The 23626-nt window shown below is 43.8% G+C and overlaps 2 protein-coding genes across 5 annotated transcripts in view; one reads left to right on the forward strand and one right to left on the reverse strand.

Moving 5' to 3' along the window:
• The window catches only part of CalpC (calpain C), a 26056-nt gene extending 22849 nt beyond the window's left edge, over positions 1-3207 (forward strand). For both annotated transcript variants that reach the window (XM_022850340.2, XM_022850337.2), the window contains 9 exons: positions 13-366; positions 529-687; positions 990-1103; positions 1420-1538; positions 1701-1870; positions 2022-2228; positions 2470-2586; positions 2787-2845; positions 2993-3207. In XM_022850340.2, the coding sequence (XP_022706075.1) occupies positions 13-366; positions 529-687; positions 990-1103; positions 1420-1538; positions 1701-1870; positions 2022-2228; positions 2470-2586; positions 2787-2845; positions 2993-3019 (1326 nt within the window). In that variant the 3' untranslated portion in view covers positions 3020-3207. The remainder of the gene's footprint in view (positions 1-12; positions 367-528; positions 688-989; positions 1104-1419; positions 1539-1700; positions 1871-2021; positions 2229-2469; positions 2587-2786; positions 2846-2992) is intronic.
• Positions 3208-11761: 8554 nt separating this feature from the next.
• LOC111270240 (kinase suppressor of Ras 1) overlaps positions 11762-23626 on the reverse strand; it is a 30001-nt gene continuing 18136 nt past the window's right edge. For 2 of the 3 annotated variants that reach the window (XM_022850365.2, XM_022850368.2), the window contains 2 exons: positions 13726-13830; positions 11762-13569 (listed from right to left, as the gene is read on the reverse strand). In XM_022850365.2, the coding sequence (XP_022706100.1) occupies positions 12186-13569; positions 13726-13830 (1489 nt within the window). In that variant the 3' untranslated portion in view covers positions 11762-12185. Of the gene's footprint in view, positions 13570-13725; positions 13831-21924; positions 22061-23626 lie in introns of those variants that run through there. The other variant, XM_022850370.2, reaches the window with a different exon arrangement.

The raw sequence follows: 23626 nt of genomic DNA on the forward strand, positions 1-23626 counted from the left end.
GTTTACTTATAGACAAATGCGAGCAGCAGATTCGCTCCTAGTGAACGGTTACCTAACGGGATCGTCGTTGGTGTCAACTACCGTATCTCACATTTCTGCGAGATGGTTACTTCGCGCGGGGATCAACTGCGTCTTGTGAGGCTCCGAGCGCCGATTGCAACGGCCCACGTAAAGGATTGCACCGAATTTGACCGGTTAAATCGGGATGATCAGCAGAGGGCTTTGGGAGCGCGAGCATTAGCCGAGGGAGAGTTCTTCATGACTTTTGCTGAAGTCTCTTCAACGTTTACGACGTTTGAGGTTGTACACCTTGATGCGGAGACATCCCGCGACGAACCTTCACTTAAAGGCAGGACACCTTGGCAGGTATGTGTTCAGTTTTTTTTCTACAACTATAACCGTCGACCATATTCGTAGGCGATACAAATTTTCACGGCGGGTACAGTAAATAATATTTTTCCTTTACCAAATATATCGATTAAGTTCGCATGATAATTTTCGCAAATGTTTGTTTCCACCGCGTTGCAGGTCAAGTTAGCTAAAGAACGATGGCAACGAGGAGTGAGTAGTGGAGGCTGTCGGAACAATACAGATACCTTTCACATGAATCCCCAGATGGCGCTGTCGGTCCAGGAGGGCGAAAGCGTTGTTATATCATTGTGTCAAGATGCTGTTATTGAGCCAAAGGTCAGGCCGAACGTGTAGCTTTTTGGATAAGACTAATTTGGATAGAAAACACTATCTATCCTCCGTTAAGTTCTCTGCTTACAAAGAAAGCATCGTCTTAACGAAAGATATGAAAACAGTTTGTCGAAGAAGCTAGGAAAGGGTCGTAGATTTCTGTTCATACATTACGAGCATTTTTTTGGCCAGATTTACTTATTCAAGTTTCGCACTGAGAAATTCAAAGTTACAGAACGCATTTCAGTTATAAATAACCGTAAATTTAGAGCTCAGTCAAAAACAACGTGAACAGTTCATTCTTGCAGGTAATTGGGTTCACCGTTTATCAGTGCCAAAAGTCGATCCAAGAGCCTCTAACTAAGACCTACTTTAAAGAAGTTAAATCATTGCTGAGCTCTCATTACTCCAACTACAAACAGGTAATAATTTGCAGATACGGAGTTTGTCGAATGACAACACAGACAAGAACAGACTGATAAGTAAACGTAGTATATTCGTTTCGCACAAGCCTGACTCTACATGTTTGATCTTTGACATTTTGTATGCGAATTTGATTTTTCGAAAGAACAAACCAGGGCGATGGACCTAGGTAACAAATGCCTCCTAGCCAAGTAATAAACATCAGAACCAAAACGTTTGATCGGGCGCCCTGCTGATAGCAACAATTGGGCGCTATCGTTTCATAGCAGACAGTAAAATAGATACCGAATAGACGTTCCTTGTGGGAACCTGCAGGTGTGCGTTCGATGCCCCCTGGAACAAGGCCATTATGTCGTGATACCGACAACGTTCGAGCCCGGTGAAGAAGCTCTTTTTACACTTCGGGTGTTCTCAGAGAAACCAACAAAACTCAAGTATGCGTTTTTGTCACTGGTGGCAAGATCTTCGACTATCTGTTTGCTTGATCGTATGCTTCATTTCATAATATTCACAAGTATGCACAGCCATCTCGGTGACTTCCGTCAAAGAATTATCCCTACTCTTTTTTTGACGATTTTTATACCCATCACGTACAGATGCATCGAATACTCCGTCAGTTGTACCCGGTCGCCATTTAAAAAGGTCCAGCCTCAACTGGAGACCTCGTTAGCCACCTACGAGCAGGTGTTCCTGCAAATGGCTGACGAACACAAATGCGTTAATGCATTTGATCTGCAGGAAATCCTGGAGACTTGCTTACCAAACGGTAAGTGTCGGCCTATATCTACTATTATAGGTAATTACCAAAATCGTTAATACTAAATTCTATCAATAAATAATCAACGATAGCAAATAATCTATTCGTTCTCAGAACTTCTTGTTGTTACCATATAGTGATACCGATTTGGGATTTTCAGATTACGTGAAAAGCTGTGCGACGATGGAAGTTTGTCGGCAGGTAGTGCTTGCTATGGATAACAGTGGGCTCGGCCGTTTAAAATACCAAGATTACAAACATTTTATTTGCTCATTAAAGTGGTGGCAGAACGTCTTCAAGGCCTATACAAAAGGCACCGTCGGAGTATTGCGAGCCGACCGGCTCAAAGAGGCCCTCGAAGATATTGGTTAGCTGAATGAAGTCAAACTTGTTTTGTTAGCGGAACATTTTTTGTCGCCATCTAGAAATCCGCTTGCCCGTTAACTTTACTAATATATTAATGGAAATTACAGTTCGGCATATATATATATATATATATATATATATATATACATATATTCGTTTCAGCTTGCTAGTCATTCTAGTTCTGCGTAAAAGACTAACAACTTATTGAAGTAACAAGGTGCTTTTGTGGAACTGACCTTCAGGTTTTAAGCTCAACTCGGACGTACTTTCCCTGTTAGTTCTTCGCTTTATGCGAAAGGACGGAACCCTTAGGTTCGGGGACTTCGTTGCTTGTGTTCTACACTTAGCTGCCGCGTTTGGTGAGAGTCTCTAGGTTTGAACACCAATATTTTCTATAGATGACGCAATGTACTATCGATTCATATTAGTGGGTTCTTTCATACGGCAAAACATATTCTTTATGTAGTCGGGGAAAAATTATTACCGCCTGTAAAGATATCATGATTGCAAAATCAGTGTGGAGTTTTCATTACTAGCATTACTGAACACTCATTTACAGGAGCGTTCGAGAAGAAGGACCCGCTTCAAAACGGTTCTATTAAACTGTCTCTTGCTGAGGTATGATGACACACATAACGATTTACGTAAACGTCTATCAATGGAATAGGGACCGCGTTCATAGGTGGTGAATTTTCATCCCTTTGTTATTTCCCGTGAGAGCAGTCAATCATGTCGTATACATCGTATTTTGTTGTCTCATTCCAGTGGTTACGTGCCAGTCTGCTTTGCTAGATCGCCATACTCAACATAACGAGATTTTAAGCAAGTAAATCTGCGCAACGGTACGCCACCAACGAATTTTAGTCTTAGTTTCAATGAATACACATTAAAATGATCAGATTCGTCGAGTTTATTATGTTTGTACATATCTATAGTTAGGGAAGACCGATCAATAAATTAAAACTGTGTATATACATGCAGTATTCTGTGCTTTTCTTGACGTTAGACGAATTTCACTGTTATTTTACAGTAAATAATTGAAGTAATTGTTTGTTAACAGACGATTATGATCTATTTCTCATCGGATGTCCGTTCATGAATGCAGGACAAAGGGGTCGCAACCCCAAGTGTGAAACGCGCGCCTGATCAGTGTTTATAGTATCAGAACAGCATTTATATCCCCTTACTTTAGAAGAACAATCTGCTGTTATCACTTAGGTACACCGCTCGTGTTCCTGCCTTCTTGTCGATCCTAGAAAAAATGCACCCTTCGATTTTCGGTAGTAGACTTGCTGCGTCGGCACAATAAAATCCCTAAAGAACATCCCTCAAATGGAACAAAACTATCCACTGAATCAACTTGACAGCTAAACGATCTAGGTGGTCTAACTCTCCTGCTAAAAATAGTATGTGAAGATGATTTAACAAATGTTTTCAAGGGCAATTTTTGCTGAGGTCATGGTTAAATTGTTTCATTGTAAACCTCAGTCAATGGATGTTCTGCATATTCGGCTGAATGTGTCTATGAGTCGACAGTATTATTATGGTGTGTATTCTTTAGATATTTTTAGGATGAATCTTCCTATTGCGAGCTTGATAAGCCCTAGAGAAATTCGAGCGATTAAATGGCTTTTAACAGAAACGCCACACTGGATCCACTCGATCTGTGCTTGCTCTCATTTATTTGCCGTTCTACATTTTTAGCTATTACATTAAATAGATGTCTATGGAAAATGTGAATAGTGAACTGTTTCTCTCAAACAAAAACCTAGATCGATGACAACTTCCCAAGGCTTATACTTGTTGAGACTCCCAATTTGCTGGTCTCTCTAAAGCACAGACTCGTACCTCCTCTGCTGTAGTTCTCGCGTCGACGCTTGTCAAAGATACTTTCTGTGAACAGGTATCCCCAGTATTAGCAGTTCTAATTGTCTGACACGGTACTCTTTACTGAGCTGAGAGCTGATATTACTGTTGATCCCGAGGACGATAGCTAAATTCAGTCTGTGTGTGTTACGGGTTCTACGGTCGTCACTTAAGCCGTAATGCGTCGCTCTATACGGCTGTCTCCTGCCTGCCTGTCGAGGTCGGAACCCTGCGTCAACTATATGAAGCAAACATCCCATTGTATAGCAGACAGTGTCACAGGGTCAGGAGATGTTGTCACAATGGATAATTATGTGTACGTTAGCATTTCAAAATGTTACGTTCGATTCTGTGTTCGCTAGTATTCGGGTCTGCCTACATTTTGCAGTTGACCCCTTAAGCGGCAATCGCAGCTACTGCCTTGGGGGTTTTCGGTGCGTTTCGGTTTGTCACGCGGCTCCTTGAAATGCATATATTCGGAAGTCGGTTAATTTCACCACAACTATTCTGTAGTTTTTGTACTTCCGGGAACGAACTATCTGTTTACACTGCAGTACATCTCGGCTAAAGCTCATTAAATAAATGGGAAAACGACTTCGACGGTTGATTGTTTTAGCATTGATGGAATACGGATCAATAAACATTTTCCTTCAGCCAATAACTACTAGCCAACAAGAGTTGCACCTTGAACGTAAACAAGATCGTATTCTAATCGCAAAGACTATACCTCCCCGCCACCCGCTTCTTAGTACTCTCGTATACTGAAACGGCTTCTGATGCGCTCACCAACCTCTCATTTATTTAAATTGCAGCGCTGAAATAATAAATCTGATTCGTCTGTTACTAAACTGGTCATGTGGTCGAATTGTTTACCATCGACTTGCACCGCTTAATAGCAGTGTTACTACTGGTTACGCACGCGTACATGGATTATCTGCGAATAAAATAAACGATTTTCAAAATGGACTTAGGCAACGCAATGTTTTGCTAGCTTCGTCATGTCTTCATTCAAACACAATTATTTGTGTTTCAACAACTTCAGCTACACTGCCATATTTCCAGTTTTACGACGATCAGTAGTCCCCAGCTCCGTGCGCTCTTCTATTAGGAATATCAGCTAAACTGGCCACGAGTACAGCGACATGTTCGGCATAATGGCCACACATAACCGAGTGCAACCAAAGCGTGCATATGCTCTGTGCCAATAGGGGCTCCCAACCGGGAGGTCGTCGGATCGCCACGCTTGTTACCCGAAATGCGTCAATAGGAAAGAGGATCGCGTGATGCAACACGTCGAAGATCCACACGCCGATTCGTGCCACCATATAGAAGAGGCGATCATTTCTTGGGGGTACAAGGTGATAGTATATAATCATGCAGTCAACGAGAGCGACAAGAATGAACGTGTTGTTTGTTGATGGCCCCGTCACTTCCTTCGTCGGTATTCCCTGAATGAGAATATTGTTCAGTAATGACATTAGATGGAACGATGCGTCCAATAGGCGACAGCGCATTGTCAATCGTGGGCCTTCCATTATTTCAGGCTTCGTTATCTCCTGTACGCAATGCCTGCAGATTACTACATACTTTTGAGCAGTGTATCCCACAAGAATCGTTGGACAGAGGCTTGTTCCGATCATACAGTTCGAAATCCATGGCCAAACTGACATTTATGACAGCTTGAACTGCAAATATTTCGGTATCATCTATTCGCACATACGACATCGTTAGACCTGATTCGAAGCAAAAATTTATGACGCTATAGGACCAGGCAAAGACCAAAGGGTAGAAACCCAGCTTCTTCATGAACACCCAAAACGTTACCTGTAGTTTATGTTGCTGACATATGACGAGCAGGACAACACGCGGAGTCGTAAGTAAGTGCGAAATAGCCTCATTGAAATCGAAGCGGTGTTGGCGTACAAATCCAAGAAGGCTCCTACACCCGCTTAAAAGCCACATGTACCAATCAATGTGCAGTAGTTCACACATTAAATTCAAGAACTCTCGGGAGTTTAGATTGAAAACAGGTCGTCGACACTCTTCAATCGATCCTATTAGGCCGGCAATCTACAGTGAAAGCCATATATACCTGGGCTAGCACAAGTGGAGAATATGACACGTATTAAGGCATAGAAGTGGTAAGTTACCATCAATTTGGTGTTGCGTTTGAAATACAGCACTTAAACCTCTAGGCAGACTCTATCAATCGACGTGCAATGAACAATAGGCAAAAAAACATTGAATCAAAGTTAGCTAGACCTCGTAGTTTCTTCTAATATGCAGTTGTTAACAGAAAGAGATAAGCCGCTCCATAAAAAGCAGAGTATTTTTTTTGTCGGATCGATTATAACAGCATCTACATCTCTAATGTCATTAGCAAGCTTGTTATATGCTGCCTCTTCTAAACGAGAGGGGCCACACCGTGTTTTTAGTGGTGTTTATAGATCAAGTACTATTACGCACCGCTTTTCGTCCATGTTCTCGGATACGTTTACATCAACACAATTAGGCCTGTTAAGAGATCCCGCCTTTAGGCTCTTACCGTTTCCCTATGACGGCCACAGGTCGCGCACACGTCCATACGAAGGCGGCACGCGCTATTATTCCTTAAGCGGGAATCACATGTTGAACATATGCTCTCTCAGAATTTTCCTAGGGGGTAAGAAAGAACGATACTTCTGCAAGTGACCAGCTTAAGTTGTTATGTTGAAGTGATAAATATGGACGTTTGTTTCAACACGTTGTTTAAAATATGAACGATTTATGATTTAAAGATGTGTTTAATTACGTCCTTGTTATATCGGCCGTATTTGTCATACGCATTGATATGTGAATATAAGCAAACAGTGTTAGTATTACGGTATGAGACTGATGGTATTGATGATTTAGACGATGATTTAGTGTTACGTGGCAAACGCTTTACACAAGTGTTTATTCGTTCGTCAATCTATAAATTAAGTCAGCGTTACGTAAATATGCGTAAACCGTCATTATCAAGCTGTCCGCACAAGATATTTATAGATATAGTGATTTGGGACGATGTGAATCAGCTAAATAGGATTAGAAGGATCATCGAGGTAATGCCAAGGATACAACCTTTTAGGTGGACGTCGAACTTTAAACGCAACAATTCGTGCTGGTATGTTTTTCTCCTTATAGGACTAGATGAATTACATAGTGGATTTCAATTCCTCTAATGATCTGGTATTCAAGGTTTCGTTGGGTGACCTAGTACTGTGTGACAACTGAAAAAAGGCTGTTAATTATAACTAGTAATAACAAATGGCTTCATGTAAATGCAACCGACCGCAGAATGTGCTCATACCGCGGTAGCTTCTACTCATTCACGTTTATAGAAACGATCTAGTTAGCTAATTATGGTTATTAAATAAATTCGTTCGTAATGCAAGCAAAAACGTTTGTTGTTAAGGCTAGAAGAAGTATTAGTATCAATATTTGGAGAAACGCAATCCTCAGCACATGCATCCGAACCATAAAACAGGATCTCCTTTATTGTTTCCACTGCTGAACGCTTTTGCAGAAGATGCGGAAAACGTCGACACCGTTACGTGAAATCACACGGAACAATTAATCGTTTCGGCAGTACATTGATGAAACGGAACTAAATAACTGCAAGTTACTGGAATGAGAACGCGTAGGCTGTGTGCATCATGATTTTGCGTGGTCCCTAAATCTGCAGTATTAGGCAGTTACAAGCGAATTTTGGCTTACGTTAAAGTTGAGTAACTTTAGGACTACGTGCCATTAGCACACGAAATTTAGCTATAAAAATGCTTATATAATGCGTTTAGAGACTTGTGAAGACATAGAACGGGAAGGGAGGCTTTGAGGAGGAGTGAAAGTGAAAGCACAGTACGTGAACGGGGCAGACATGACAAGGATGAATATTAAAGCGTTGAGTATTAGCAAGAAGGACCGCACACTTAAGAGATCAATCAATGCATTGCTGCAATCGAAGAAACTTTTCACAAATGCAGAACGTCGAGATTAATGGTTCGGCATGTAACATTTTACAGAAGTATAACCCAAACACTGCAAGTGCGGAAACTAAATACGAAACAGGTATCCCGTGCATTGACTCCAGCCCAATGGAACATGCGTGCAGTGTATTCTACGTGCAATAGCAATCCGGAGCACGTGGTCGCTATAGGAAACGAGGCGTCTATTGCCAGGAATCAAAGGAGAAGATGGCGTTGTTCTAAAGTGAAATTGAGTTCGGCAACCGTCGAGAGTAGGTTCGGACAGAAGGCAAAGATAGGACTTACAGCTGTTATCTAGGCATCTACTGCTACAAAATAAGCGTCAGCCAAAAATCCAATAATGAGTACAGTCCGCTTGTCGAAAAAGAATTGTTCAGAAGGCTCGTGGAACGCTGGCACGGCAATCGAAAGCATGCAATTTGGCCATTTGATGACCAGGCTACGACCTCATTGCCTTAATTACTCCTTGAGCTGAGCGAAGAAATATGCAATATTGGCTTCGTCTTGCTTCTCCGGTCCAATTAAGGAGTTTTCTATGTCCCTAAAAGCAACTGGCGAGCAAACATGTTTTACTATCAGGCTGCTTCGAGAAGCCATCGATAGAAAAACTACATATGGGAACGTACGTGGCAGTCCAGAAACTCCCAAGAACTGGGGCAAGTATACGTTAAAACATCGTCCGTTTAGCCCAACGAGTTCAAAGGCAATTAAATTTCAACATCCGCCGAATTCACTGGTAACAGTGAACCGTTACGAAGTTCCTGCGTCAAGAAGTATCGGACATATGTCATATGTTAGACTATGATAGATACTGAAGACAGGACGTTTATCATTACTATCGAGGTAACTTTAATAACGCTAGTGTCAATAATTATGGCTGGAAATCGTCAGATTTGTGCCTAGAACGTGGGTCAAACGAGTGCCTTGGCAAACAAAAATCACAAAACAGCACTATCGTTAGGAGATAAATTGTGAAGATTCATTTACTGAATATGACAAACCAATATGTTTATACTTAACAATAGATACTGCATTGCGCAGCTACTATTTATGGGTCTCAGCAAAAGTACGGTTCTCCAACGAAAGAAAAAACAAAATTTCTTATAACACTCCATAGAAATGATAATAACTAAAAACATATTATCTAAAATATATTTTAAAGACAAAAAATCGAAAACAGCATTTCAATGACACCGAATCAATAATAAAATAGGCATAGCTGCCTGTTTAACCGTACTAAGTGTGCATTTGTTAAAGGAAACCATCTTGACCAAATAGAGAGTAGACAATTTCCTCTCGTTGAGCAGTGATCAGTCTCTCGGAAGCAGCGCTTCTACCTCCACAAAATCTGAGCACAATTGTAACTTTTCATTTTCTATAGAATAACTGATAACAGGCTGTTGTAAGTTGTCTCTTTTCCAAATCCACAAATAGGTCTACACCTAGATTGTGCGACCTTAGGCATCCAGCTTAACGAACAATGCTGCTTGTGCATAGACTTAATTGAAAGACCGGCGATGATGATGATAACAATAATACGTATTATTATTTAATATGACAACAGTGGAGAATAATTTCGAATAATACTTTCTGTTCTTGTCCTGATTATTGTCCAAGACACGACCAGCTCTTTGAACAGGATATCCAAACATTGTAGCTGATAGGAATAAGCTCGGTTTTCTTGAAACTAAGCCCAATTTATTATTCCGTTTCCTCCATCAATTGTTCTAGATCAACAGACTGGTGCTAAGAAGTATTTGCCATCTAAAGCATTATCTAGGGGTAATGCAGCTAAAATTTTCCGTGGTTGCCGTTTCACGTAATAAACATGTTTCGTGGACACTATGGTCGCTGCCCGTCGGTTGGCAATCGAACTGTCGTAAACGTGCTCTAAATATCTTCGATGAGAAAGCACGTACTAAATTATTTACCTTTATTTTCTCTATTATTAAAAACATCTACTACTCTGTTGGTTTCCAGCGCTAATCAATTTCCCATAATAACAATATACGATCTGTGGCCGAACATGCTAAGCGGAAAAGCACGCCAGCGTTATAAGGAACTGGGCCAATCTCGTGAAGTTCATCATTACTTTGGCTACCAACTTGTAGAGAAAATTCTACTACGAAATCTAATCAAATGCGCACTGCGTCATGTCTGCATACACTCCTTTCCTGTTACCTGTCCATATGATATTTATTTCCATATATCAATAGCCTTTACAAATTGTCCACCATCAATATGTTTTAGTTGCATGCATATAAATCCAACGTATTTAACACCTGATTTATGGGCAACATAGATCACATGGCCATTGGGTCGTGACTACTACGGCTGAAGCCCCCTTAGCAGTCGGCCAACCTACCTAATTCGCAAGGCTTGCTCGATCCCCTGGAATCAGCTATGACCAACATCCAAAGCGTGTCCAGGGTCTGCTCCTTTGCGATTCATCCAAGCTCCTTCTGTTGCTTAGGTTTATGCAGCTACCGAAGCTGAGTTAAGCTCCCCTGGAGCCCTTTGAGCGTCCCCTCCAATTCATCGTCGCCTCTTCGAAGTCGTCCTAGATAAAGCGAAGGCTGGCAGTTAGTCTTTCTCCACTAACTCCCCTCTATCTGTCTGACGCTGCGGAGAGATTGCTGAACTAGACGGTACACGCAACTTACAGACACGCATCTATATGGATGAGATGCGAGGTGGGATGCCAACCCTCCGAGAGGAGTCATTCTGGCTAGCACAGGAGATATACTCTACCCAAGGGGGTCGTCTACCTGGGCATAAGCTATAGGATCGAATCGGGTCGGGCCATGCCAAACTCAGGTTTAAGCTCAAGCCTCGGGTCGATCGGCTGCTCAGTGACTGGCAAGTAGAAGCCTGAAGCGGTAGTGCCGATGGTACCGAACTAGCAGCGCGACGAGTCGCCCTGCTCTGCTCGTTGTCTGTCCGACCATGTCTCTAGAACCAGGTGGTTGTGAGTCATAACGGTCCAAGGTTTACACGCAGTAGTGGTGCCACCGCCCTGCGGGCGTCGCTACTGGCTCCCCGCGAAACCCCTGATCACCCTGCTCCTCGTTCGGCTGGCGGTAAAGCGACTCGAAGTTCAAAACTCGAAACGCAAGGGTGCTTACGACTCGAGGGCACAGTAGATTTAGCTCGCTGAGTTCTATATCGGCCTCTACCTTGTACTCGCGTGGGTGGCTCATGCTAGCCGCCGTTGGTCGAGCTAGTTTTCGTCAGAGCCTGGGCTTCGAAGCGCTGACCAGCTGATCCCAGCAAGGACGCGTATGCCATCGGCCTCCACTATTCTACCCCATGCTATACACACATAGCTAGCTTGATCTGGCAAAATTTAGAAAAGTTTATGCATGAAGTTGTTGTACGACAGTAACCTGAACAGGGTAACGGGTCAACCAGTCAGTTCGATGATTTCGAGCGAGGTCCAGTAACGTTCGTCGCAAAAATCCAGCTGAACGAAAGCTGGTTAGCCTCTTAGTGTATATATATTTATCTAAATAGTAACTGGTAGAGGCGTGTCGCCAGACTAACTGGTTATACCGGTCTTTCTCGTCTGCTAAAACTGGTTCGACAAGTAACTCGTTACAAGTAAACGTTAAAGCTTTAACATTTAAACTGCTAGCTAAACGGGTAGGTCAAAGACACATTTGAATTTGATGTGAATCGGAATCCTGTTTATTTCCTTCTCGCTTCTTTTAACTTAGTTGGTACTTGGTAAGTTGTGCGCAAAATGACTAGGTCACACCTTCTTTGATTTTTCACCTTGTGGTTTGTTTTTTTTTCCTCGGAGTGTTGGGGCTTCATTGACAGCATTTACGTGTTTTCGTTTCAGGTAAAAATGAGAATCTCTCAACATGATGAATCCATCGTCAACATTGATAAAGTACAGTGAACAACAGAGGTATATTAATCAACGACAGTAAACAATGGTAAAGAATACAATAGAATGACTAGACACTCGGGTTCGGAATGGTCGGCATCGGTGGAGGTGGCGATGAAAGCGTTTTGGCACCCTTAGGACTGCCACTGCTTATGCGCGGCAAGAGAAGTTCGAAATGTGTTCACTGCACTCGTAGTTAGCGGACAAGGCCAAGCCCAATGCGGTCAAGGCGATTAGGCGTAGAAGAGCTATGTCGTCTGTGAAGTGCTGAGCAGGCGAGTTTGTTTTCCTCAAGAAAGGACAAAATATGCTTGAATGTAGGTCTATCTTGAGGCACAACCGACCAACATTTTACGATGAGATCACGGATAGGACGAGGAATCTCGGAGTGGCTCTTAAAATCGGCCGTGAGCCCGTTGCCAATTTTATACAGCGTTGCCTCGATCGACTCTCCTTCGAACGGTTGCTGACCAGTGAACAGCTCAAATAAGAAGCTTCCAAAAGCATATACATCTGCCGCACGGGTAAACGGATGACGTACGGAGACCTTAGCTCCGTTAATGTGAATCTTCTTCACTAATTCAGGAGCCCAAAATGCCACCGTGTCTTTGAGCAGGCATCCATAGCCTTCACGGACCTTGTCAACTTCGCCAAAACTTTGATCCAATAGGCAGATTTTAGCACGGCGCTTTTCTAGTAGTACATTGCTTGTGTTCAGCTTTCCATGCACAATACCCTTGGCGTGGAGGTAACCCATTCCTTGGGCGACCTGACGTGCTACGGAAAGCTTCTCGTCGACATTGAGCTGCGATTTGGCCTCCGAAACCTGGGGACCGTTTCGTGGTGAAGTGACGATCGCCAAGTTGTTACGCTCGATACAGGCTCCCATAAACAGCGAGCAGTTCTCATGACGAACTTGCATGAGACGATTCACTTGAGACCAGAGTTCTTGCGATCGCTTGAACGTGTAAATGGAGACGGCCCCGTGCCAACGGCCCTCGTAAATGTCGTTCTCTCGCCCGTGTCGCAGGCGCTGCTCGAACTGCAGATCCTTAGCCGGGATGCACCATTCAGACACGGCGTTGTCGGAGTCCTCGTTAGCGATAGCCGATGCTTGCTCTGGTACAGAAGACAACACGCGCTCGGGCGAAGACCAAGTCGCGCTACGATCTTCTGTAAGCTCGGCGACAGCTTTCTTGGCCGGGGTCGATGGGCTGGCGGGCATAGAAGCAGTGACTGGGGCAGATGACTTCTTTGTGCCTTTCATCCATGAAAAAGCCGTCTTCAGAAACTCTGTAGGCGATATGGGTGATTTTGGACTCTTGGGCGACGCAGGGGCGGAAGCAGAGCCCGTGCTACACGTGGCCGCAGCGGCTGAAATGGCCTCCGGCGTGAACGGGAACGCGGTTTGGTGGCACCGACGACGACGCAGGAGTTCGCCACCGGTGCAAACGTGAGGTGCGGCATCTGCACACGTCTCATGAGCGATATACCCGCAGTGTTTGCAGCGGATACCGGTGAAGTACACAATCTTGTGGCAGGTACGGCACTTCTTTGTTGCGCTGAGTCTGCGCTGAAGCCTACAGTAGAAAGGGCAGAAAAGAACAAGCGCTCTGTTAGTTTATAAATACAAGAAACACGCACCAGCTGAGACAAGAACGGCAAGTATTCCATCTCCTTGCTTCAATTCGAGGTTACACGTTTGTAAATGACCAATTGGACTTGACAATATTTACCTTGGCAACATGGGTTCCACAAAGTAATCCTTCGAGTAATCCATGACAGGCGAGCTGGGCTCGCTGCGTGGCACGCGATTCACTGGCACCGTAGACATGACGTCTCTGTAGAATGTCAATAGTTGCACATTAGGAACAAACGTTTATTGAAGATCACTGACGCATAATCAGCACTGCTGCCAGCTCACTATCTGTAAAACTTGCATTGATTTCGTTTGCGATTTGAATCCGCTTCTTGTTTAAGTGAATCGAGTTCTATAGCGTTAGTTGCAGTTCACCTAATCTGACTGTCCGCCTAAAAGGAGTTCCTCGATCGATGCTCGTCAACATGAGACTGGTACCCGACTCAGGTAGTGCCGGTCGTTTATATATCAATCGCGCATCTGTCGAGGGAGAGAGGTGGCCCCCGATAGTCGAAGAGCGCGCTGGTTGGCGCGTGGCAGATGTGCTCACCACATGACTCCTCAACGGCACCATCGGAGGCAGCGGCGACGGCACAGGCCCACAGGACCGTGCACACACATTGGCGGCGAGCGACAGAGAACCGCTGCCGCCTCCAACAACAACAACAGCAGCAGCGACAACGACAACAACGGCCCGATAGGACAGCTCAAGCCCAACAACGTATCGCGAACAGGCGACCACTAGGCTCTATGACCGTAGCCGCACCACTGGCAGTAGTAGTAGTAGTAACGAGAGGCGATCAGGCCTGAGCATCTGACAGTCCTCCTCTGGCTGTTTGTCCCTATATGACACCGTCCCTCTGCATGTCTGTGTGTCTATCTATCTATATGGTCGTGCGTGTATGGGTGTCTGTGTGTGCGCTTGAGTCTGTGTGATTGCTGCTGCCATCGCCGTTGGTTTGCTAGACTAGGAAGAGAAGGAGAGCTAGTCGCCAGCATCGGCAATGAGGAACCAAACGAGGAAGAGGTGCACGCGACCGATCAGAGAGCTCCAGAGAGAAAAAGAGAGGGGACAGACGGGCAGATACATACACGAAAACAGAGAGACACACGCTGTCTTGCCATAGCGAAGGAGCGGGAGAAGAGAACCAGGGGCGGTGGGGGGAGAAAGACACTAGGATACCTCAAGCAACCGGCAGAGGCGAGCAAAGAGAAACCAGTGTTAGAAAGACCAGCTAGGTTAAACAGTTAGCCCATCGAAGTGCAGGCAGGCAGCATGCGCCATCATCTTGTGACGACTAGGAGAAAAGGAAAGGATCAGCTTGTGGCAGCAACCCCCTAGTGTACTATGCGTACACCAGCGTATTGCCGTGGCTGGTACTCTGGGTAGAAAAAAGGGAGGTAGAAGCGAATAAGAAAAAAGGAGAGAAGTCCAGGAGCGAAGAATGAGTGTGGAGGGGACGATGCACCAGCAGGCTGGTGGACGAATGGACGGACAGAACGACCATCGGTTGGCTCGCACGGACAGCCTGCGCGACCCCCAAGATATACCCTACCGCCCTTTGATATAGCCCAGTGCTGAATGTGCCTAGCAAGGGAGCCAGTTGTTTCGCTTGCTTTGACTACTGCTGTTGATGCCAGTGCCGCCGTTGATGTTCCCTTGCTACTGCAGTAGTTCAACGACACGGATAGGCTGCAGACGAGGACGAAACCGACCATTGAGTATAAGAGCTAGTATTGTGCGTGCATGCCTACTTCTTGTTTGACGCATAATGCCCCATCTGAAAGAAGAACAGTGAAGATCTGATGCCAGCCGGTCGATGGCAATGGCGATGTTGGTGGTGGCGATAGTCCAACTCCCGCCACCCTTCTTCGAGATATAAGGCCAGCCGCTGTACACCAACAGCAGTAGTGCCACTAGAAAAGACGGCGGACAGACGGATATAGGATCTCCTAAAGAGAAGACAGGCATAAGCCAGCTGCGCTGCTGGAACAGACGCGTCTGGCCCGTATAGGCAATGGCGGTGGAGCGGGCCCCTTCATTGGCGCGTGCCGGCTCGTGCCGGCCACCGGAGAACTCGTCCTCGAGACTTGTAGCTGTCGAAGAAAATCGACAAAAAGAATGAAAAAGAAAGAGAGACCAATGGCGGAGTCGATCGGAGTTCGGGAGTCTTAAGGGAGGGCAGAACGGTGGAACAGACGGTGCGCGCGTGCAGCGCCTCATCGTACCTTCTGCTTTTGGACCTTGTATGGCTGCGGCTAAGACGGCGTCTGCCTCGGCTACTGAAGAAACACTGTATCCTTTTTTCTCTCTCTCTCTCTATATATGTGGGCGATTTGCCGAAGTTCAAACCGTTGAGGAGCAGCGAACTTCAACGATAATGAAAACGTCGTATGAGTAGTATGAAATGGGTAGTTCACAGTCGGGCATTATAGGCGCATCATTAACGCTGATAATGTTGACAGAACGGAATAAGTCGAGTTTAGATAATGGGCAAATTATACAAAATCCTGTTGGTCTGACATAGTGTGGTGAAAGGCAGTGTTGCTGTGCATATACACTATCTATGAAGTACCATGTCAGAGGTCTCAGGCGACTGAAATATAGTTGTTTTTAGGCAAAGGTTAGATTAAAACAGAAAAGATAGCAAGCCCAAAGCACCATCCCACGGATGGTACTTTGGGCTTGCTATCTTTTGGATAGACTCATCAAGACATTAAGACTTACAAATCTGATTCACGGAAATCACTGCAACGGAGCACTCTGATTACCCACAGCGTTATTAGATTCTAATCCAAATAACAATTCAATAATATTTTCAAGCCTAGAAAACAGACTATCAATTTCCTATCAAAATAACTATAAAAAACCTAAGAAAAAAAAAGAAGAAAAAAGAAAATACTATTAATTTCCTTGATCCATCCCATGCCAATGTGAATTAAATCAAACAGCACCAAGTCATGGAAGGCTATAACGCTTTGCTCCAAATGCCACGCACCCTCAGGTTACCATTGCGCAGACTGGGGTTCAGGCAAGCTAGATTCATCTAAGAACTAGCGATACCTAGAAGTATAGATACGATTGATGCAAGCTCAATAGAAAATAGAAGGAGCAAGATCTATAGCATAGTAACATTGTCATAGCTCACCAAAGGACAAAAAAAAGGTAGCACTATCTTGCATCTGACCTGTGATCATTGCCGAATGGCTTTTTGTTTGTTCCGAACAATTAATAAGATATGGCCTCAATTAATACTGGCAATTTCCTGCCTATATAACTATAATTTGTCTCTAGTTAATCTTATTTGCCGCCTGAAACATTACGCCGACGACCGGTCGCTCTATACCACAAGTAGATTAGTGATAGACAGATGGATGGACGAGATTTACTAAATTTACAATAGCAATACGTATACCGTAAACAGAGGGTACGCTCCACGACGAGCGCGTCCAAAGATGTCGATACTGAATAAATGCCAGTAGTTGCATTGTCGCCGCAGCAGTAGTGGCAACGGCGGACACGAAAGCTCTACTCAAAATGCATTTTATATTATTACCATCTCATTCCTATCGATAATCAAGAGTCGCGAACAAATTTTTTGGTTTACAAACTTAATATAAACAATGAAAAGGAAAAGTTCCGTATTACCGCTCACAACGATACCGCGTGCCAGTGACTAGTAGAAATAGTCCCGCCGTACACACATACATTTACTTTAACATTAATCTCTAATTGTTTAAATTGTAATGGAGGAAACACATATACAGACTAGTGCAGAAATAGGCCGTTGGTCAAACTCAAGCCAAACTGAAAGAGAACTATCGACCGTGATTCTTCATCTTTTGACGATACTCGACACAGACAGCATCTCGAAATGTCAATTCATATACTTAATAACGATAAATTTGCAATTAGGACCTAGCGTTATTCATTACTACCTTCTATCTTAATTCAGTTTAGGTACAGGTCTTCTTAACCATGCCAGAGCAAAAATCGGCTCAGCGATCAATATGACTTCTGTTCTATTGGCAGCTAATTGATCCCCTTGCCTGATTATTTTCACGTTAACCAACAACATGATCATTGTCATCATCAGCAGTATCTGAGACAACAGGGGGCGTATCAGTATTTCGTCGAGAAGAAATTGCTTCATCGAAGCAGACCAATGTGTCTCTTTTGGCTAGTTCCTTTTCCTGGCTTCCCGATGCTCCCGCACATGGGGCCCCTTCCGTCGATAGCTTTGCTTGCGCATTATAATACACGAGCCATTGTTTTTAGAGTCGTGGAGACCAGCCGAGCCAACGAAGAAGCAGTTCGGGCAAACGGTCGTATCAACAACAAGCGAACGATCGGAGCGCCGTCTCATTCCGGTCCTAGCTGGAGTTGTAGAAGGGTGGAAGAAGTGGCGCTTGTAAGGAAGAGCACACTTAAAGGTGGCAGTGGTGGTCGAGTCGTTAAGTAGTAGGTAGTCTTCGGTCTGTATCGAGATACGCGTGGTTTTCGCTTTTATATCGGACGTCTGTGAATATATGTAACAGACTGACTGGTCGCAGGTCCTCTCGTCTGGCAGCCACAGATGATGAGCAGCAGCAGCAGCGGCGACGGCGGCGGCGGCGGCGGCGGCGTGCGCGCAAAAAATCCGTGGGCGGTTAAACATGTTGTGGGTATGTAACGGTAGATGGTTCGTCTGGATCGCTAACCGGCTTAGCCTATGATGGTTATGGCGATGATTATTATGATTGCTCCTGTCACGTCCATCCGTGGCTTGCTAGCGCAAAAAGTGGCCGCCCCTTTTCATCAAAGTGGGGTGGGCTTTGAAGAAATACGTCAAAGACGCCCATACTACGGGCAGCACTCATACCAAAATACAGACCCTGTTGCGAGTTACCATTGCGTGCGTTACCGTTCGTACCGTTTCACGTATTTATCTTATGTAAGCACGGCTAACACACACGTACTTATTCTGCAAATATATAGATTGACCGAGAGTCCACGATTGGGTTCCTAATGCGATGTCGTGTGATTGTTTCAGCTTGAAAATATGTCAAAGGCAATGCAACAACAAAGGCCCTCGACGTACAGAAAAGACCGATGCAGTCAGTAAAACTTCTAGAGAAATTTTTTTAAATGTTCATCGTTCTATCTAACGAACGCTTTCGGTCCGCTTTGTGTTTCGTACCTGATAAATAAGGAGCTTCAATGCTTAACAAACGAATATTTCGTTGAATAGAGCAAGTTCGAATGTCTCGGTGTCAAGTACTAGCGTTACTTAGGTCTATAGCCAATCTTTCATATACTTGGCTATATATCACATTTTGATGCAGCAGATGATTCCTGGCATACTTGTTTCAAATGAATTATCGTGTAGCTGGCTTTGCCCTTGCTATTGACACAAGGTCGTTCTAACTTGCGTTATTTCACTAATTCCCTTTTACCTACATATTTTTCATATGATTTCAGCTAAATAGAGTTCTTCGGTCACTGTCAAATGGACAAATGTCCTCATGTTTTGACCTACTGACACCTTATCCAAACATCCATCTACCTGGCGTGCGCACCCAGACGCACCCAGATATTTTCCATAACACTCAGTGATTCCGAATAGATAGCACCCACGGTACTACTGGAAGTCAGACTAAAGCTGAGATTCGTTTTCGATGGTCTGTTTTTTCGTAGAAGTAAAACAACATCACAGGGTCGCGAAGTTCTGCCACACGACTGATCACGGTTGGGACACTTCCAGACGCTTCTTTGAGGTCAGCTATACATAGCTAGGTGGAAGTAGATTTAGCTTTATCTCTAAAAATACCGAAGGTGCCTCCCTCGGGCTAGTTCAATCACCGAGGAGTGCTTTGTTGTATGTCGACGAGCTATAGAAGCTATGGCCAAAGGCATCGTCAACTTTCACCGTCCATGCCGCTTTCTCGCCGATGTTCATCACAGCACTAGCATGATAGCATAAGGTCCTGGATAGCGGCCTACCGGTCGGCCGACCGTCGGGCCGGTCTGCTTGCTTACTTGCCTGCCTGCCTGCCTTCTCTTCTTTTATGCATTTTGCTTTGGTTTTCCTTTTCGCTGAGTTCTTTGATGCCGTGCTTCGTTCTTCTTTGCGACGCGACATCGAACCGAATCTCGGCGTTTATGTTACCACTGCTATTTTGGCGCTGCACTGATGTCAGAAGAATCCATCTGCGCATCGATCATCGGCGAGATTGATTTGCCGACACGATTATTCGAACCGATGGGCACGCGATGACACTGTGCAGGAAGAGTGCCGCAGAAGTTTGAGGCGGACGTTTAGCCACGTCGATAATAACAACCACAGCAAAAAATGGTTTCTGATAAAATTATAATATCCGCTTAACGTCTGCGTCAGCAGAATAGTGCTAACACGCTATAGCATATACCATAGTAAGTAACCATGAGTTTACCTGTCTCTCTTATATACATGAGAGAAAGTTGGCATGGTTATATGGGTGCATGATAATGCAATAATCCATAGATACGTCGAGTAGAAATAAAAATCATAGATAACACATGCCAGTTTTGCTCAGACTCTGAAACCGTGACTCTGAAACCCTCTCTAAATGGGTCCGTGTCGAGTCTTAAAAGAAGCTTTGGCCCTAACCGTGTCTGCCTAGCAATTGGTTCGCCAGCTTAGGCATGCCATGCAAAGTATGAATTAACACACTTTGATGCATCTGCCAATCTTAGATTTCTGCTTCATGTATTATTAAACAAACATCCCGTTATCTTTGACTATCCGAAGGCCTTTTAGTGGTATTCAGTAATACACCTCACTGATAAAGCGCTGAAGTGCCATATAGCTTCAAATACATTACCACAAATTCACTCTTTCTCGTTAAACAGGTCGTCGATCTTCACCTCCGGCTTTCATGATATAGATATGACGACATCTCCTTAAGCTACAATAATATTCCACTCAGATTTGACTAGTCGGGGCTACGTGGAATCGACCACTCATTGCAACAAAAGTCAATGCCAAATATTGCCGCAAACTGCAAAGTATTGTTTATTTTTACGAAATTTTAGGTAGCTACTGTATGAGCGTGTCGTACGAATCAAGGTCCTCTTCTCAGCAGAACCTCAGCAATGGCATATTTAAGTCGTTCGCGGGTACTCGAACGCTACCGACCACAAATCTCATCATTTTCGACTGCTAGCTTCTTCAGTGGGTCGGAGAACTTCTCGTTCTCTAATCAAACGACAGCAATTGAGACGCTTCGCATTATCGTCTCTTGTCTTCGGCTGGCTGGTGGACGCAAGCCGGCCACAAGAGCCCATGGCGTCTATGACTGATTCGGCAGCTCCATTACGTTCAGCTGCAGGTGTTAATCAGTTCGCACCTTTTTGGAGCCGTCTCCTTCGATTGCGTAGCAATCGTTTCTACCCGGCCAGTTCTATCAGCTTCTCAAGTCCCCTTTGTTGATTTAGTAGTCTCCGCTAACGATTTTTTTTATCTTGTTTATAAAGAGCTCTGGGGTTAGAAAGTGTTGTCTGGCCTTCCTGACAAGTCCTTAAGCGGGACCTTCTGATCTTGACCGCTTCGGATCGGCGAACCCGTTGCATACGATCGCAGGCACAGGCTGAGAAGGCGTAATAAGTTTGGTTTTTGGCACACATATTATAGGTAGAAATTGAAGATGGGGGTTCGGTCAGTCAGTGAGTCAATGAAAGATCTGCTATACATGTAGATTGAGCCACGTTTTTGTTCTTAAGAAATAGCGGCAATGAGCTTCTCGGCCATGAGCTAACAGACGACTGGACTGAATGGCTTAAAAAAAGGTTACCGCCAGCTATTGGCATTTGATCTCGAGATATTACTTGCTTGATCATTGTAGACCTGATTAACTGCGCAGAGATCTGTTACAGCATCTTTTAGAATAGTGACAGTTACAGAGTAGACGATAATGGCATAGTTCTTTTGGTAACACATTTGTGTTTTTACCAAACAACCCAACGTTAATTTGGCCAGAGTCCTGATAGTACGTTAATAAACGACAGTATGGGTATGGGGTGTATTTTCACTTAATCGGTCTACATATCTGTAACACGCTTTTGTGATACTAGGTAAGTGCTGTCGGCTTAAACCGATGTATTGACTCCGTTCCTAAGACGTCAGCGTAGAACTGCGAAAATTTACATCTAACTTAAAGACCTATAGCAAATGAAAACTAACAACCTCTTAATTATTGATCTTTTTCATTAAGTTACTGTTAGAGTATGACGCATTTTCAGACGTTGAATAGATATCGCTATGAACTTGGTACTTACCGTAGATGGAGCTTGCTACTGCGGCTAGTTATAAAATGGCTCAATTTTGAATAGAAAAATGGTAATCACAACAACTATCAGATATATAACAGCAGTAGTTGTATTAAATTAGACTACAAAACTGAAAATCACACGGAGAAAATAATCTATGAGTGCATAGGGAAATGTGGATGGCTGCTATGTTACTAGACGATGTGGTGGCATTGTTTTGACCCGTCGGGATAGGGAGCTTTAGGCAAAAACAAAAACGAAGTGAATTTTCGGTCCTCGGTATTTTCCTTGGTTATCTTTAATTCAGCTCGCCTTGTCCAGAGCTACCAAAGCCAATACGCTGGTTAGTAGCCGTATACACTTTTGGAAAAATACACCACTAAATCAAAAATATTACCGTGATAATTTACCGACACGGCCAGTGCTGGTGGCCGCCATATTTGCAAACAAATGCCATAAATAAAAAAACGATAAAGTTCCAATGGCTGTCGTTATTTGTGCGCCTTTTTACCCTGAAAACCCAGTTTCGGCTTTAGAAATATGCATAGCATCTCGATTCGTTGAGAGAAATTTTTTGCTGGGCTCGGGTCAGCTAAATGTGGGCAGCGGTCTCCCTCGGTTCATTAAAGTGCATATCACAGCAGTTCTAAAATTAGCATGAATAACCGTATATAAAAATACTAATATTATTACTATTACCCTGATTTCTCTAGCAAGCTTTGGTGGTAAAGTGAGTTTTGTGTAGGAAATTTTACTTCTATGTGGATAATATATCTAAGAGTCCGCGTGAATATGGTTATTTAAATACATCAGAATCGTAGCGTTAAGTATATATAGTATTTCTTTTTCTTGTAGTACGATTATATAATTTTTCGAAAATTATACAATCGATGTGCATTTTTTAAATAACGAGCCAGTATCGATGATAGAAAGTTAACCGGCACAAGGTTTAATGACGAATCAAATGGCAGCATTTTGGATTCACGTCAGCTTCGACGATCGAAACGAGCGACTGAAGCATACCGCTTATTGCGTCATAATGTGCGAAATATTTATATTGTTACATCGTAGCGTTTATACAAGGTAATGATTATTAAGGAATTGTTCGATTTTGACAAGATTCGAAGCGGAGGCTTTGTCCCGATCTCTATCTGGCTGTCTAACTGTAGACCCTGCTCAGACAAAGCCATCGCTCAAGGAAGAAAGGAAAAGAACAATCATAATGAAGGTAGACGACTTAAACGTAACAACGCCATTGATAGCTTTCTAAGCCTAAGTTGACAACTCAACGAGTGAACTTTCAGAGCCTAGGGCTAGGTCATTTTGTTACTGCTATTGGCAGTAACAAAATAGAATTCTACTGCTGGACATCGATCAAAGCGAGTGCTTATTGCTCGAACATAATCCAGTAGTTTGTGAAGATACTCACTGCGTGAAGGCCGGCTAACTTAGAGGACTTGCAATTAAGTAGCACACGGTAAGCACAATAGCAATTAATTTAAGTATGACTTTCTATTCCAGTCGTGTCCACTATTCTATGATACGCCCCATTTAGACAAATGTAGTCTTATCGCTTTCATAAAGCAATTTGTCGCGTTTTCTCAGCCTAACACTGACATCTTAACTTCGATTCGGTGTCATGCGTTTCACAGTGTGATTATTACATTGTTTACGAAATTTCGCCCTTCATTTACTTGTACGCCGCAAATAG

The sequence above is a fragment of the Varroa jacobsoni genome, unplaced genomic scaffold (assembly GCF_002532875.2).
Source record: "Varroa jacobsoni isolate VJ856 unplaced genomic scaffold, vjacob_1.0 scaffold_1457, whole genome shotgun sequence".
NCBI classification, from domain to species: Eukaryota; Metazoa; Arthropoda; class Arachnida; order Mesostigmata; family Varroidae; genus Varroa; species Varroa jacobsoni.